This window comes from Mesocricetus auratus, unplaced genomic scaffold (assembly GCF_017639785.1).
Source record: "Mesocricetus auratus isolate SY011 unplaced genomic scaffold, BCM_Maur_2.0 Super-Scaffold_100018, whole genome shotgun sequence".
In the NCBI taxonomy this organism is placed as follows: Eukaryota; Metazoa; Chordata; class Mammalia; order Rodentia; family Cricetidae; genus Mesocricetus; species Mesocricetus auratus.
In genome coordinates, this window is record NW_024429199.1 from 34,366,460 (window position 1) to 34,383,950 (window position 17,491).

Genomic DNA, 17,491 nt, shown 5'->3' on the forward strand with positions numbered 1-17,491 from the left:
TTAGGATTGGGTGGAGTGGATGCCATGGTTAATCCATTTCCCAGGGAAACAGTAGTGTAATGAGTAATACAGTGTAACACTTTCACTCCCTCTCAGTCTTGTTCCATTTAGAAACCTGGTCTCTGGTTTCGTGCATTTTGTTACGTTCATTTTAAGACTGAATAATACTCCATTGCATATATACACAAACATACATGCAATATATGTGTATTTACTCAATACGTCTTCCATACTTCTACTCAGAACACTTCCATTCTTCCCACATCTTGGCTATTGTGAATAAACAATACTATAATGAATGTGTTTACCTCCTGGGGGGGACCTGATTTCATTTCTTTAGGGTATATCCTCAAAATAAAAATTGCTGGGTCACATGCTGCCACTGAGCTTAGCAACTATATTGGAAATCACCCCAAAGTGAAGCCAAAATTGACAAATGGAAGTTCATTAACTAGAAAAGTCTCTGGATACCAAAGCAAAATGAAGAAAGAAGCCTACAGACTTGGAGAAAGCTACATGTAAGCCAAACACCCAAAACATTAAGGAGTTCACAATGCTCAATGGCGAACAAATCCAATTATCATTCCCTAAAGAGAATATACAAATGATCAACATATGTATGACAAAGGAACTTGACATTCCTCATCATCAGGGAAATGTCAATCAAAATTCCACGCAGGCACCACCTCGCACTTATTAGGAAAGCTATTACCAAACAGCTAGAGACTAAGTGTCGACTTAAGGTGTGGAGAAAAGGGAATGCTCGCACACCATTGCTGACGATGTAAATTGCAGTCATTATGGAAAGCAGCATGCAGTTTCCTCACACATTAAAACTAGATTCATCAGATGACCCAGCCTTTGCTAAGTTGAGTCACCTGCTTTTTGTTTTCCAGTTACTAGAAATCAAAGGCACAGGCTCAGTGCCAGCACTGGCCTCCCAGGTCCCCATGCGGTCTGAGGCCAGCAGGGGGCGCCGTGGACCACGAGGGGGGTCCCGCGGGAAGAGGAAGTGCCCGACCAGGCTGGCCCAGCTTAGGGTGCACACAGACTCTCCTGGGCCGGCTGAGCGCGGTCGGTTCCGGGTCCGGTGACTCGCGTGACAAGCGTCGCCGGGTGCGCAGAGGAAGGATCTGCCCTGACAGCCTGGTGGAAGATTCCCGGTGCCCATGGCGGGCGAGGGATTCGGGCAGCCGGGGACGACAGCCACCCCGGCGCCCGAGACCCGAGAGCACCTCTTCAAGGTGCTGGTCATCGGCGAGCTCGGCGTGGGCAAGACCAGCATCATCAAGCGCTATGTGCACCAGCTCTTCTCCCAACACTACCGGGCCACCATCGGGGTAGACTTCGCCCTCAAGGTCCTCAACTGGGACAGCAGGACGCTCGTGCGCCTGCAGCTGTGGGACATCGCGGGTAAGCGGGCAGCATTCAGTGCCCCCAGGCTCTCGCTCCTCTCTGCCTCCTGGTTCCTCCTCTCTTTTCTTTCCTCTGCCTGAGCTCCCTGAGGTGCGCTTTTAGAAGAGGACAAATGGAACAGGAAGATAAGTGACTCCTGGAGGGGCTGAAAAGGTCCTGGAAAGTCGGCTTTGGGAGGCCTATGGCTTCCCTTACTGAAGTTCTGGATGACTTAAAGGACTTGCCTGGAGTTTCACTACCGGTTAGGACAGTGGCTCTCAACCTGGGGGTGTCGAACCACCCAGTCCCTATGACAATCAGAAAACACAGATATTTACATTATGATTCATAACAGTAGCAAAATGACAGTTATGAAGTAGCAATGAAAGTAATTTTATGGTTGGGGGTCACCACAACATGAGGAACTGTATTAAAGGGTCACAGCATGAAGAAGGCTGAGTATCACCTTGTTAGTGATAGACCCAAACCCAACAAAACTGGGCTGCATTCGACCATGTTCCCCCTCTCATCTGTCTTGGGTCTGTGCCCAGCTGATGTAAGGATTTTTCTCTCCTTAAGCCAAGAAATTTTACCTCTGAGTAATGACAGACCTGCTTATAATTTACTAAAAGGGGTTGGAGCTATGTGTGAGAAAAACTTGGAGCTCAGCCAGGCCTTTGTGAAGGAAACTCCATTCCTGAAATGCCTCTCACTTGGGAGGCCTGGTGACCCTGGAGTAGGGTTGGGAAAGTTCTGGAACTTTCCTGCTGCCTGCCCTTCCCTAAGCCAATCCTCAGGCCTTCCCCTGGGCACTTCCCCATCCCACAAACACTGAATTGTTACCTTCTGCTTTCACTTGTTGCTGTGAAATGTAAGAAACATTCATTGTCTTTGGGAGAACACCCTTCCCCGAGTTCTAGGTACTGCTTGGGCGTCCAACAAAAGGTGACCTTGTGTGAAGCTGAATGAAATGGTATCAAAGGTTACCCTGTTTGATCATTGTGTTCAGAGCTTCTGGTTGCCAGCAAGCGTTTGAATGGGAGCTTGTTTAAGATTGTAGAACACCTTGCCTAGGTTGTTCCCACGGGGTGCATACCGTAAGGTCCCGGACGGTGTGGTTACACAGCTGGGAGCAGAGTGGAGGGGCACCTGGCACTTAGACCAGGCAGTAAGTACTGTGTTCTTTTTCTAGCCTTCCACGTGTGGAAAGGTTATAAACTCTACCCTCAGTTGCTTAAGAATGGAGCCAGTTTAGATCAGTTCTATCTATGTATGCGCATGGATACCAGTCTCTCAGGAAGTTGCTCGGCCTTGGACTCTACTTGTTTTGTTTGAAAAAAAAAAAGCAACTAGGAATCCATTTGAAGTGTCACCCATCCTTTAAAGCCAGAGGTCTCATTTGAAACCCTGTCTACTACTGCTCAGAACACTGAAGAACAGACTCTTCTTCTTGCCAACTTCTCACATCCTGAAGGTTGCCTTCCCCTGTCCAGTGCCGCTTTTTTCACGGGGATGGTTTGAAACCCCTGTTACAATGGCAATTCAGTTTCTTTTATTATGTGTAAACCACTAGGATACTAAGTATTAAATTATGTTTGGAGATTTGGGGAAGCAAGAGTAAGAGTTCCCGATGCCTTTAATCCAGCACTTGGGGCACAGAGACAGGAAGATCTGTGAGTTTGAAGCTAGACTGATCTACAGAGTGAGTTCCAGGATAGCCAGGACTACCCAGAAAAACCCTGTGTGGGAAAATAAATAAGTAAGTAAGTAAATAAACAAACAAACAAACAAATGAGAATGTTTCCTTCTGTGCGTCCCCTCAGCTCTTGGCCTCCAACTCTAGATCCTCCTCCCTCAGCCTCCCTACTGGTGGAACTACAAGAATGTACCGGTACACCCAGCTCCATTCTTCTTGAACTGACACCATAGCCAGGAGGGAGACAAAGCCCATCTGCCTGTCATGATGATGCCATGCTTGCACTCTTGTCAAAATCTGAAGCTTGAGCTTTGTTGGAAAGAAAGATACACTTTATAATTTCCAGAAGGGATCTCTGATGTTAGCTGTTCTTTTTTCAAAAGGAACTCTTGTGGTGTTCCGCAAATACATAACTCTAAATAACAACTTGACAAAAACTTACCAGGTGTCTTATTTAGGGTTTCTATTGTTGAAACACCATGACCAAAATTCATGTTGGGGAGGAAGGGGTTTATTCAGCTTACACTCGACAGCACTGTTCATCACGGAAGGAAGTCAGGACGAACTCAAACAGGCCAAGAACCTGGAAGCAGGGGCTGATGCAGAGGCCATGGAGGGGAGCTGCCTCCTGGCTTGCTCATCATGACTTGCTCAGCCTGCTTTCTAATAGAATCCATGAGCACCAACCCAGAGATGGCCCCACCCACAGTGGAATGGGTCCTCCCTCATCAATCACGAATGAAGAAAATGCCTTACAGCTAGACCTTATGGAGACATTTTTCTCAATTGATGTCCCTTCCTTTCAGATAGCTCTAGTTTGCATGTCAAGTTGATATAAGAAGAGCCTGTGTATGTGATACCTAGACACAGGCTTTTCTCATAGAGTCAGAGTTTGGGGAATACAGATGACGAGAGACATAAATGACTTGGATTCAGGCAGGAATTTGCAGAACTACAACCTCAACTGCTTGGTTTGAACATTTGAGTTACTGGTGAATTCTGCTTAGCTCATACCATTTGAATGAGGAAAATGTTGTATAATGAAGACCATGGCAAAACACTTCCCTGAGGCTAAGCATACGCCGTGTATGTTTACAACACTGACTCATACTGAAGTCTGAAAGAATAAAAGTATTCTCCGGGTTGCAAAACAAAAGGAGGAGCCAGCCACATGACATGACTCAGCTGCTAGTTCCTTTTCAATACTGTTGCTCTGGAGGCTGCAGAGGTGGACAGGGTCATAAAAAAGAAAATAATAATAGTAATGTCAACCATCAGGAAAGCTTTGAAGTGCACAATAGGCAAGAATTACAGAATGCTTTCTTCAAAGGGAGCCAAACAGCTCCATGTAAACCCTTCAAATTAAGGACCACAGTAGCTTGCTGGCACAGGCCTCAGCAAAGTGATTCTCATTGCATAGAAGGAACTAAGTTAGAACATACTTCACATTGTAGACTCATAACAATTACCATTTCTTCCTACCTTCAATCCAACATCTCCAGTCACTGTGCTTCTTACCTAGGAAGTTCAGAAATCCCACAGTAGGCAGGTTTTGACTGGCTGCATCCTTTTAAAATACATTTTGAAAGACTTTCCACTATGGACATGTCTGCATGTGGTAAGCTGTTTATTGGCACATGGCTACAGGAACACGCCCTATAAAAACATCAAAGCAATAATTGTAGATGTTTGCCTGGTCTCTGGTAAACAGCCAGTGATTAAGCCTGAGCCATGTAGTCCAGGAATGAAGTGTTATTTTCAAATACATTCTTGGAGAAATTGTATTCATTGTGTATATGTTATTTGCTTTTTATAAGCTTCCCATATAGAATTTTCTGTTTTTTTATTATGTAAATGTGGGAGACTTCTGTAAGACCACAGACCAAGGAAACATGTTTTAGAATTCACCCAAGTGTTCTCATCGAAAGCCTTTTTCCCTTTGACTCAGCAAGCCAGGCAGGAGTGGCTCCCTTCTGAGACAGAGATGGGGTCGGGGGTGGATATCAAAGATATAGCTTTACGGTTTCTATTGGTCATTTTAGCTGACAGCCTGAATTCTCTCCAACCCAATCATCCCCCACAACCACTGGATTCTGTCTGTATAGTTTATTTACACATCCTCTACCATGGCTTGTGACTGCTTCTTGAGATTACACTGAGTATATTGGGGTTCTGATTGTGATTATCTGGAATCTCTCATCAGAACCACAGGGACCTTAGTGTCCACTGTCAAGAACATGCACAAGCTGTTTGGCATCTGCTATGTCACCAGGCTAGGCTTCATCTGACAACTGTGTTCATCCGGCCTGGTTCAGCAAGTGATACTCCTTTCACACCTAAGTCTGGGGTTAGGCATTCCAGGACTGGTGAACTGTACCGTAAGATCTTCATAGACAAAATCTGGCTTGTCACCACTCCCTTATTCTAAAACTGTATTAATGTTTCAGTGGCCCAGTAAAATGGGCATGTCTACATGCAAGGGCAATTAAGAGATATAAGGCTCATGTTTTAAACTGGGCATAGAGCTCGCTCCAAAATACTCTGTACAGGGAAGTTGTGGGTAACAATTAGCCACCCTTCATGCCTGCCAAATCAGAATTTGAAGCACTTGGGAGTTTACCTATCTCACGGTATGTGTGATTCTGATTTATACTAAAGCTGAGAAGCTTTGTTCTATCTTGGGCCCTGTTGCACCCTGGCAACACACCCACATTCCCACTACACTCCAGACTCCAGGAGCTTACCACTTCATCAGACCGCCTGCCTGGCGTCCGTGTCCCCTCACGGTCACATCTCCCATGCCCTTCACTTCCTTTCCCAGATTCCCAGCACTTCCACAGAAGTGCCATCAGGCCGTCCTTGTCCCCTGTGTGATCATCTCAGGAGCCTCTGGTGGAGGCCATTTTACGGACAAAAGAGGAATTTACATATAGAGACAGGATACTTTTTGTTCATGTTGGATACATTTATTTAAAGGATCAGGAACAATGTCATAATCTTTTAAAGCTATTAAGAATGTGAGCACAAATTTAGCGAGGTATTTTTATTTTCATAGGTAATGATCCTCTTATAATCTGTTTGGAGAGTGCCTGTGGACATGTCTCTGCAATGCACCATGAGATTTAAGGGTTTTCTTTAGGAGACCTTCCATGTACTAATTAGAAACTGGATATTTCTTCTGAGTCACCTTGAGTAGTTAATGGGTAACGCGTGTTTACTCTCAGTGGATGGGGAAGAACTGAGGATCTGAAAGCGGAGAAACTAAGCCCCGTTTATTGTCTTGCTCTCGGGTGTTGCTATGAGACTTTTATTTTGAATTTCTACTAACGTTATTGGAACATTTGGATTATCAAGAGGGAGGCACAGATATAATAGGGAGGGAAAACCCGAGAAAAAGGCATGATGGAAACCCCCAAACCCAGTTTCTATGAATTGTACGTCTCATCACAGCAGAACGTGGTACTTTCTTTATTAAATCTGAGAGAAACAGATTCGTTAAGATTTTCATATGTTTTAAAGAGGTAAGACAGACTATTTTGTTTTTTTTTTTAAGTCAAATGGGAATATTTGTTCCTAGAAAGATACTAGATTTGCTGTTTGGTCCTCCTCATTGTCATTAATGTATAGTACTCCAAATAGCATTATAAATATTTTAATCCTTTGCCAACTTAAGGTATTTTAAGATTTCAGCCTTTGCATATGTAAGAGCTTGTATGATGATATCTTTGGAGCTGAACCACTCTCTCGGTACTTACTTTTTTCATCTTTCATGCTTGCCAAAATTCCCAGTTATAATCAACACACCTTCCTCCTGAGGCAACGGCACATTGTCTAAGACACAAAATATTTTGGAGAATCACTGAAAGTGTCCTGCCAGTATGTCAGCAGCAATGTAGGTGATAAAGGCTACTCCTAGTATCAGTGACTGGTACACTCTGCAATAGGGGTCTTCCCTCAGCTACTGTAGGAAAACACAAGATGACTAGAGTGTGTTTGGGGGGTGGGCACTGTAGCAGCATTTTACTGTACTTGGGGAAGTCAAGTTAGCTACTGGTACTAACAAGAATCCCTTCTGCCACACAGGACACAAGCAGAAATTTGTCTTTTCCAGTAAATATCTGGGAACAGACCAAGTGGCACAGTAGTGCGATCAACCCAGAGAATCCCAGTATTTCCTTGGGACTCCATTCTCTTGTAAGCAAGCTGGACTACCTGGATGCTTGTACCTGTCTCCTAGTTTCAGCCAGTAGTTTCTCTTTTAGCACTACTCAGAGGCATTACTCTTGCACAGAGATCCTCTGAATTAATCTGAACTTGTTCAACACGTCTATTAGAATGATGAATCCCTAGTTCTGACTGATTTTCCTATCAATGCAAGTTTTAAGTCTGAACAGGAAGCTTTTGCTCCTCTGCCCCTCCCCACCATAACTACCAGAGACAGGCTTCCTCCTTTACCCAGATGTTTCTCATGCAAAGATTCCCTCAGATCCCAAGCCAGGCCCTGCAGCTTCGGCACAGTTTGTCTGCCTTGCAGTAAAGTGTCCATTCTAATGTTTTCACGACTTTTAAGCGCTGTTTTCTCTTCTTGCTTGAGAGTCCTCTTTCCATATTTACTCTGGGTGAAAATTTTCACTGGGTAAGTGATTGACACTTGATCCCCCCTCCCAAGTCCTCTCCTTTTCATTTGCTGAATTGTATAACTTTTTTTTTCACTTAACATACAGGTTGTTGTTGTTGGTGTGTTTGTTTGTCTGTTTGAAGTACAATTTCTGATGTGAGCCCTGTCAGGGAGAATTTCCTTCCAGTCTTGACATCTCAGAGAATCTGTCTGACATTTCTAAGCCAAAGTATCTTCCCCTAAAATTCCTTATCATAGGCATTTCTGGTTTTGGATGAGTAGTCAGAAAGGACAGATGAGTACATTTTTTAATACCATGCGTTATGATTAACAGAAAAATTGTTTGGGATTTTCAGAAGATTTACACACACACACACACACACACAAGCAAGAGTTATGAAAGCTTAGGAGCTCTTTAGAACAGATAGTTACCTATTCTTTTACTAACTTGGCACCTTATCTTTTTGAAATTCAAAGGATGATCAAGCTGAGAAGTATGTAATTACCCTAAAATGTTAATCCTTCCATCTTTCTTAACCTATGACTCTTTTAGTGGGAGTCACTTGTTGCTAAAGCCCTTTCGTGTTCATTAATTAAAGTTCATAACAGTGAGTTCCTTTCGGCTCACTAGGAGAAGTTGGAGTCCAAACAACTTCAATGCCTCTGCTTCAATGCCTCTGTCTAGTTGTTTTTGAAGTCTTGGTGACCTTACCCTTAACCTTTAAAATATCCTAAATGAACATATTGATGTCATTGCTCAGTCTTGGTGACCTTACCCTTAACCTTTAAAATATCCTAAATGAACACATTGATGTCATTGTTCAATGCACACTTATAGAGAAAGAGACAAACCTAAGTTTCCATAAATGTCAGCATTTATGATTGAATGAATTACACAGATAAGCTAAAATCAGATTTATTTTACCAATAAAAACAGGTCCCAACATATTCAGATGTTTGGACATATGAAGAGTCACAAGTCAAAGCAATATTTAAAAATATAATGGTGTGATAGAATTCAGAGGAGAGAGGGTTTTTGCAGTCTGGGGTATTTTTGTATTTGTGTAAATAAAGGATAATAAAGATGTAGATGAAGCTGGTTCCTCAGTGTGTTTGAACAGGAAAGTATGGTGCTGTTACTGTGCCTTTGTCTTAGATCATGGTGATAATCTTAGATTCTCATTGCTTGCTACTCATTCTCCCCCTCTGAATCTAGTCACTGTTTTGACAGCTTAGATATATGAGATTAAGAATTCAAGACAAATGCAAGCTAGTTCAGAATCTTAAGTCTGTTTCTTTTGGTGAGAGTCCCCATGATCCAGACCGAACACCTTTTTGTCCCTCTATTCATCTGTCAGATTGGTAGCCTTGTTATGTGAAAGACTTGTTTGGCAGCAGGTAGTAACAGCCTGCTTTGCAGACCTGTCTGGATGTGCAGACAGTAGTATACGGAGCAGCAGAATTTGGTCAGCAGTTCACAGAAGCTCAGTTTTTTCAGAGGGCTGTGTCTAAAGAACTGTGCGTCGAACCTTCTCACAACCGTGCAACCAGGGGTGTGTCACTTCTTGTCTGGAAGACACAGGTTTTTCCAGTGCCTGCTTCTAAGAGGGGATGAGGCAACAGCGGGTAGAGATGGGTTACAGGTGTAAAGGGAAGGTGAGCTGAGATCACAAGCCTCCTTGTCTCCCGTCCAGTCCCAGTGTTCTTGACTCGCTTTTGACCACATCACCTGTCTGTATTATGTAATTCAGATTATTTCATTATTCACTCTTCTTCCACTTCTGCCTTTCTGTTTTCCCTCCTGCCTCTCCCTTCTTAGACTAATGAGAGAGAAAGCAGAACCATCTGTTTGTGCATCCTGCAGTACTGGAATCCTGAAGTGTGTGGTAAATGTGTTCTACAAAGGACTAGCTCCTCCTGTCAAGCAATTGTCAGACACCTATTTTAAGTCCCTGGGTTGTTGTTCTGTCTGAATGTCCTTAATCTCACCAGTAATGCCTGTTCCTCAAAATGGTTTTTAGGACCTTTGAGCATTCACCTGTACCTTAATATGACCCTGACCTCCTTTTGTATGCATTCCTAGGGCAGGAGCGCTTTGGGAACATGACCCGAGTATACTACAAGGAAGCTCTTGGAGCATTTGTTGTCTTTGATCTCTCAAGAGGTTCCACATTTGAGGCCGTCTTAAAATGGAAAAGTGATCTGGATAGCAAGGTCCATCTCCCCAATGGCAGCCCCATTCCTGCTGTCCTCCTAGCTAACAAATGTGACCAGAAGAAGGATGGCGCCCAAAGTCCTTCCCAGATGGACCAGTTCTGTAAAGACCACGGCTTCACTGGATGGTTTGAAACCTCTGCCAAGGTGAGCAGGCTTTCCTGACAGATCTGTTTCTGATACCCTTGTCAGGCTGGGCTGGGACATGAAGTGAATACATGGATTTCTACAAGGAGTTTTGTAAGCCCATAATAACAAAATCATAGTGTGGATATGTACCAGGCTCCCCTCTGAAGCCTAAGTGCTTTCAAAGTTAGCTGACGAGGCCATGAATGGGTGAGCAGAACTGTCGTTCAGGGCAAAAATCCCATGACATTTTCTACAAGTTTGCGTTCTTAACCAATGCGTTTCTCTCCTGTTACTGGAGTGAATGGGAGATAAGGTGTTTTGTCGAAGACAAGTACTTTTTGACTTTCGAAAAAGGCAAAGAACAGGAGGAAATGTCTCTAGAAGATGAATGTCATATGTCGTCACATATATGGGTCATAGAGAACAGTCACCAGCAGACTGGATAACAGCGAGCTTTAAGCAAAACGTTAACATTTACTCTGGGCTCCTTCCTGAATAACTGAATGGATTTTTTTTCTCTTATCATTGGGAACTGAATTTTTTCTCTTTTAGAAAATAAAAACAGTGAGATAAATTTTGAAAAGCTTAGCTAAGGTTAAAAAAATTGAGAGGTACACTCACTGTATTGAAGAGTTGTATTTCCTGGAATTGTTAAATAAAATAATTCAATAATCATCAGACATGCCTAAAAAAATAGTGACTTCTTGAGAAATTCTGTGATAAGTTTTCATTCCTTAATTTTCACATTGTTTATACTGTTGCAGCTTATATGTATGCTATAGAAGTGTGTGTGTGTGTGTGTGTGTGTGTGTGTGTGTGTGTGTGTATACACATCATTGTTTCTCCAAATATCCTTCCCGAGTGATGATTTTTGGGATTCCTGTCAGGTTGCTTTCAGCTTTCCTAGGCTCTTGCCCTCAAGGTGGGAGATTATTCAATGTCAGTTCTCATCAGAGTGATGAAAGCAGGTGAGGAGCATCTGCATCACAGGATAGCCTCCAAGGGTTGAGTGATGATGGAGTCGATGGCAAAGGAAAGTCCCTGGAGGCAGAAGTGAGTGGTCCCAGCCTACACTGTTTTGACTGTTTTGTAAACAGATAGATAGTTGTGATGGAACCCAGTGGTGCTGTCACCATCATGGGCTTGGCGGAAGCATGTCAGTAGGCAGACATGGCAACTGGGGCAACTAGAGACTAAGAGATCGTACCCCAAACCACAAGCACAAAGCAGAGAGAGAACACTGTGGGTGATAGATTTTCAAATCTCAGTACTAGTTCATAGTGATCTACTTCCTAAGCCTCACCAAACAGCCCCATCAAATGCATCAGTATTCAGTATATGAGTCTCTGGGGATGTTCTCCTTAAAACACAGCTCTCTAGCAGTGGTTACTCCAAGCTGAACAGGAACAGAAATCCCATCATATAGTGAAATGAGTTGCAAAGTTCCATATAAAAATCCATTGTGCGCCATGAAGGAGAAAAGACTAAATTTGTGACCTTAACTCTGCCTTTCTGACAAGGTATCCATTAGAATCCATTGCACTAGAATTCAAGTAAAATCCGGTTGTGAAACTAGTTGCTGACTGATCTGGAAGTCGATCTATTGGTAATACTCACGTAATACTTAAAGTTTTGATTCATTTTTTCAAACTTTTAAAGGAAAAATTCATAGTAATGTTACACTACAGATTCTAGACTCTAGAAGACTCCCGAGTCACCACACAGGAAATCATGTGGAAGCTCATCTTCACATACTTGAGGGAAGCTCAGAGATGCATGAGAATGTTCACTGATAAACACACCCCCTCTCTTCTACATAGTATCTTGTTTACAAATAGAATACAGCCAATCACTTACACAGGTTCAAACTGTAGGTCCTATGTCAATCATTTATGAACTTTATAGGCAGGTTTTTGTATAATATTAAAGTTTGTTAGCTAGAAGATCAAATAAATCCTACATGGGATTTTACAGGCAGTATAGGAAATTCCTCAAGTTGCACACATACTGCTCTTTAATGGGAAATTAAAGCAAATATATGTGTAATGGGAAATTAAAGCAAATTTATGTATCATGTACATGGGGCAGAGAGAGGCACAGTGCTGGAAAATTCAGTCTCTCCATAATGCCTTTCCTTTTCTGTGATTTTTCTCCTTCCTGCCATGCTAAGTAACTCCTGCAGGACTTCTGGGCTCCATCATTCTTCCACCACAACTATCTTTTCATGGAACCAAGGACAACATAAGATGCTGGATTTATCAAAACAGTGTAGGCTGGGACCACTCACTTCTGCCTCCAGGGACTTCCCTTTGCCATCGACTCTATCATCACTCAACCCTCGGGGGCTATCCTGTGATGCAGACGCCCCTCACCTGCTTTCATCATTCTGATGAGACCTGACATTGAATAATCTCCCACCTGTGGGCCCCAGAAAATCCTTCCCTCCATAAGTTGCCTTGGTCATGGTGTTTTATCACAGCAACAACCACAACAACCAAATAACTAATGATGAGGGAAAATGACAAGAGCCGAACAACACTCTTGGAAATTCAAAGATCCTTGCTTCTGTTAAAGTTATCTTGGTAGTAAAGGTCTCAAACTAGACCATGCTGTGAAAACATCCTAAATAAACAGTGGTGGTCCATGCCTTTAATCCTAGCATTTGGGATACAGAGGCAGGCAGATCTCTGTGAGTTCAGGGCCAGCCTGATCTACAGACCAAGTTCCAGGACAGGCTCAAAAGCTACACAGAGAAAACCTGTCTCGAAAAAAAATAAATAAATAGCATCATTCCCAAATGAGCAGCCCTGCTATCTGAGAAAGTTTCCACAAATAAGGGAGACAATTTCATAGTGTTTTGGATTTGGTTGGAGACATTAATATAGTTTTCTATTTATAAATTTATGTGTATTCATATGTATGCATTTATTTTCATGAATATTTATAAATATACAAAAAAGTGTGTGTGTGTGTGTGTGTGTAGACATGTATCTAATAGCTCTACTAGCCCTTAGGACTAGAAGCAATAACACCATATAAAGAATGAACTCTCCTAATACAATTACAATACAATGTTTTAAATAAGCAGACTGAAGATATCAGGAGAAAGGCATGATTCCATGACTGATGGGATTAGAAAGTGAAGATAACCTTGAGATAGTCTGTGTTGTCAGCAAGTAAGGAAGCATTCACAAAACAGTGTGGACAGGTCCCAAAGAGAACAGGGGCCTGCTTGTAGATGCTACAGAATTATAGGACAATCACCAAGTAAAGAATTATTGGGATGGGCTTAATGGATGTGCACAAACAAATAAAGAATACATTTTCTCTCACAGTAGAGTCCTGGCCAGTAAATATAGGAGGACTGGTGCAGATGAAATGACAGCTTCCACTGACACAGTGATAATTGCCTTAGAAGAGAATTAACAGATGCTCAAGTTAGTGAGGAAAAGATGTATAAGAAGTAGGATATCACCGGGCGGTGGTGGCGCACCCCTTTAATCCCAGCACTCGGGAGGCAGAGGCAGGCGGATCTCTGTGAGTTCGAGGCTGGGCTGGACCGATAGCCTCCAAATCAATACAGAGAAACCCTGTCTCGTAAAACCAAAAAAAAAAAAAAGAAAAAAAAAGAAGTAGGATATTTACCTATCTGGATTCATTAAGTCCAAATGTGGAGTCGCAACTTTTCAACAGGAAGCTTGGAAGCAGTGGCCTTGATCCACGTGTCTTCCGCACTCTGAGGACACAGGATCCTATCTGCTTCCCAACAAGAATGCAGCACTTGAAGTTACTCAAAAGCAAATATTAGAAAGACTCAGGCCAAGGGCTATTCTGTGGCCAGAGTTCTCCAAGACGTCACTTGAGGTTACAAAAGTGATGTAACCATCAATAACATTTCCTGTGTTTCAATAAATAGCCTCCCACTCGTGCTGGGGCAACAACTCTAATTAGCTCAGTGAATCACACACAAAAAGACATGAAGATGGTGGGGGGAGGAGACGTTTCGGGAAGCAGAGGCTCTGGGAAGAAGGATGGGATATGAGAGATTAATGGGAGCAGAAATAACTAAAATTCATTCCATACATGTATGACACCTTCGAAGAATAAATAGCAAAGTAAACTAATGCCATGAACTCTTAGAGTAGCAGATGCTAGCATTGGAGAAGAGGTTACCAGGTGTGCTTAGCGCCCCCTGGCAAGTCTCCCTAGTCCCCTTACTGCACTCAACATTTACTTTCTGAGGCCAAGGCAGGCACTGACCTTCCCATTCTGTGTTCCTATGACAGGATAATATAAACATCGACGAGGCCACCCGGTTCCTAGTGGAAAACATCCTTGCGAACCAGCAGAGCTTTCCCAGTGAAGAAAACGACATGGACAAAATTAAACTGACCGATGAGCCCCTCCCAACAAAGGCCAGGTCCCAGTGCTGCTGATGTGTCCCAGCATTGGCTGCACTATGCTCACGGTGCCTCTGTCCCTTGTAAGTCTCCCCCAGGCATGCTTTACCGTCTGGCTGCACAGGAACGACTCCTGTGAAGGTGGAGATCCGTGGAGAACTGGTCCCTCTAGAGGCCCTGTGACCAGAGGAACCCTAGGCTCTTTCTGTACTGCCAAATAGAGACTAATGTTTACATCCTTTGAAACATTATTGGACATGGATTTCAAGTGTTAGCTTTTAGTGTAAGAACCGAAATAGTAGGAAGACTTCCCACGGTGTTCCTGACATTTTGAGTGTCTTTGTTCCTGTGTTCATCCTCATCTAACCCCTATTTTTTTCTTATTTTCTACGAAAAAAAATTCTTCTTCTCTTCTTTCTGTTAGCTACATAGAATTGAAGATCCCATGCAGTTATTTCCTAGTCAAAACTCTGTACTTCTTGTAAAACATTTGTCATTAAATACCGAGTCTAAGCTGGGCTGGGTGGTAGTGGTGCTCAACTTTAATCCTAGCACTTGGGAAGCAAAGGTGGACTATCTCTTTGAATTTGAGGCCAACATGATCTACAAAGCAAGTTCTAGGACAGCTAGTACTGTTACACAGAGAAACCCTGTCTGGAAAAAACAAACAAAAAACAAACAAATAAACAAACAAAATGTGATTGTAAAACTCATAGGTGGCGTATAATGAAGTTGTTCTGAAACATCTTGAGATTCCCTTCCCTAACTAATCAAAAAGTACTGAGCTGGAGGTATGGCCCAATGATAGAGTGCTCGCCTAGAATGTTACAGACCCTAGGTCTGCAGGGAGGAAAGTGCTTGCTCCACGGATGTATTATGGGTGTCTCCCTCTGGATCCTCTCAGATGTACTTGTACTTGTTACTTAGAAACAATATAAAGGAGCATTCCTTCTCTGCCCGGCATTCTGTGTTAGAACCTAGAGCTATTGAAGGCCCAGCCATAGTATATGGAACTTGCCTTTCCAGATCTCTCCTCATAATGGTCAGGGGGAGAATTTTTTCCAAAGTGTATGCAGTTATACCCAAGTTTCTCGAGTATGAAACCTGAAAGAAAGCAAACCATGTATCTAATGGTTTTTGTCTACGGTTACAGACACCGACTGTATAATGCCTAAGACACGTTAGGCAGATCTACAGTGTTTGAGTTACACTTAACTCAGTGAAAGCAAAGAATAAATATTTTAACCTAAGCCTGTGAGTTGAGTGAATGTATTTCTAGGAAGGCACTTTCTTGTTTAATAAAATGTTGTGTTTGACTGGGCTGTTGGCCCACATCTGTAGTTCTAGCATGCAGGAGACAGAGGCAAATAGGTAGAATTCAAGGCATATATTGACTACACAGCAAGCTCAAGGACAGCCTGGGCTACACAAGATCCTTTCTCCAAAAGGAAAAAAAAAGTCTTAAAAATTGTATTCTGTGAATTTTCTAGATTTAGCTGCTTTATTTGTGTGTTCTTTGGCTGCATTTGTTCCTATGTGTGGGGTGTGTGTGTGCGCGCGCGTGCGCGTGTGTGTGCGCGCGTGCGCGTGTGTGTGCGTGCGCGCGCGCGTGTGTGCGTGCGTGCGCGCGCGCGTGTGTGTGTGTGTGTGTGTGTGTGTGTGTCGATGATGGGAGCCCAACCCACATCCTCTGCAAAGGCAACAAGTGTTTTACTCACTGAGCCACCTCTTGATTTTTATTTTAAAGCACTTATCACATAATGCAAAAAAGTTTAGCTCCTTTAAAGAAATTTAAAGAACCTTTGTGTCATAGCTTAAAGCTGAAACAAATGAAACACTGGACGTATTTGTCTCTTGAAACATGTGAACATGGTAGGTGAACACGCTGCCATAATAACAAGAAAAACAGAAATGCTATCATCTGGCATCTCTGTCCTGAGAATAAAGGAGTCACAGGCTCTTTTTTCACTAAACTCAAGCCTTACCTTAATGTGGCTAAGTGCTATATATTCAAGTAATGAGATCAATCATTTTAACCCTTTGGACAAGGACAAGGATAACAGGGTTTGATTAATGTGTATAATTTAATGCAATCCCTTTGATTTTGTCATGGTTAAATCTTTCTTTCTAAGAAATACATATCACCCAAGTGTAAAATACAGCTTTATAACGGTTGATATTTCACAGTCTGTGAAGAATCTATAAGGTGTTGCTATCAAACCCCAAATGATGGAAACATCAAGTCTATCCTAAATAAATACTGAAAGTGACTGAAGTCACTTGAAAGTTTTTGTGTGTGATACGATATTAATTTTTACAAATAGTCTATCACATTTAAGTTCTTTAGCAGTGGTCTTGATACTCAATTTGTTCATCTTTACAGTGTTGGTTTATTTACAGTATTCATCCAGGACAGATCCTGACAAAACTGATTTCTGTTATGTAATGTGAGACACTTTATACTATGTACTGTTCACATTTCAGAGAAAGAATTGTTAATCTTTTGCCTTAATCTTAAACTCTTTAATGTTTTGTAACTTTAGCATAAAATTTGCATGGAGGCTAAATGACATAAAAAAGACTAAATGAAAGAAAAGAATTCTATGTTCCCTTCATTCACTTTAAAAAGCAGTTATACATTTAAACATATACCCTCTCTCAGACACTGGTGTAAAGTAACCTATTAAAAGATGTATCAAGATGTTGCCAAGTTTCTTATCTGCTATGTGTCTATCCTTAAACCCCACATTTCTAAATGTTATCACTGTGGTACAGTAGCTTTCCAATATGTCTGTGAAGCTCTGAATTCCTTAATGACATTTCCCAAGCCTCACTTCAAACTTTGCATGGTTTCTTGGAAATACACTTTTATGGTAATCCAATGTCTATTTTGAAATCTCCCATGCTAATTACCATACAAAAATTCTGAATTTGAAATCTATAGTATTCTCAAAACACTATTAAAATATAAAGCTGTATTTCTGTGCGCAAAATTATTGTTAGTATGAAGTCTAGGCACTTTAGACAATGTACTAAAAA

General features: G+C 42.2%; 1 protein-coding gene across 1 annotated transcript; it reads left to right on the top strand.

Moving 5' to 3' along the window:
* The first annotated feature begins 1,005 nt into the window (after positions 1–1,005).
* Rab32 (RAB32, member RAS oncogene family) lies at positions 1,006–17,157 on the top strand. Its single transcript, XM_005065871.4, has 3 exons — positions 1,006–1,413; positions 9,793–10,070; positions 14,339–17,157. Exons 1-3 carry the CDS (start codon positions 1,170–1,172, stop codon positions 14,486–14,488), a joined length of 672 nt encoding a protein of 223 aa, XP_005065928.1. The 5' UTR covers positions 1,006–1,169; the 3' UTR covers positions 14,489–17,157.
* The last annotated feature ends 334 nt before the right edge of the window (positions 17,158–17,491 follow it).

Excerpts from the sequence above, each read along its gene's own strand:
- Rab32 (XM_005065871.4), top strand. The coding sequence starts at position 1,170 with ATGGCGGGCGAGGGATTCGGGCAGCCGGGGACGACAGCCACCCCGGCG. Across the intron at positions 1,414-9,792 it reads GCAGCTGTGGGACATCGCGG|GGCAGGAGCGCTTTGGGAAC; the intron begins GTAAGCGGGCAG and ends ATGCATTCCTAG. Across the intron at positions 10,071-14,338 it reads GGTTTGAAACCTCTGCCAAG|GATAATATAAACATCGACGA; the intron begins GTGAGCAGGCTT and ends TTCCTATGACAG.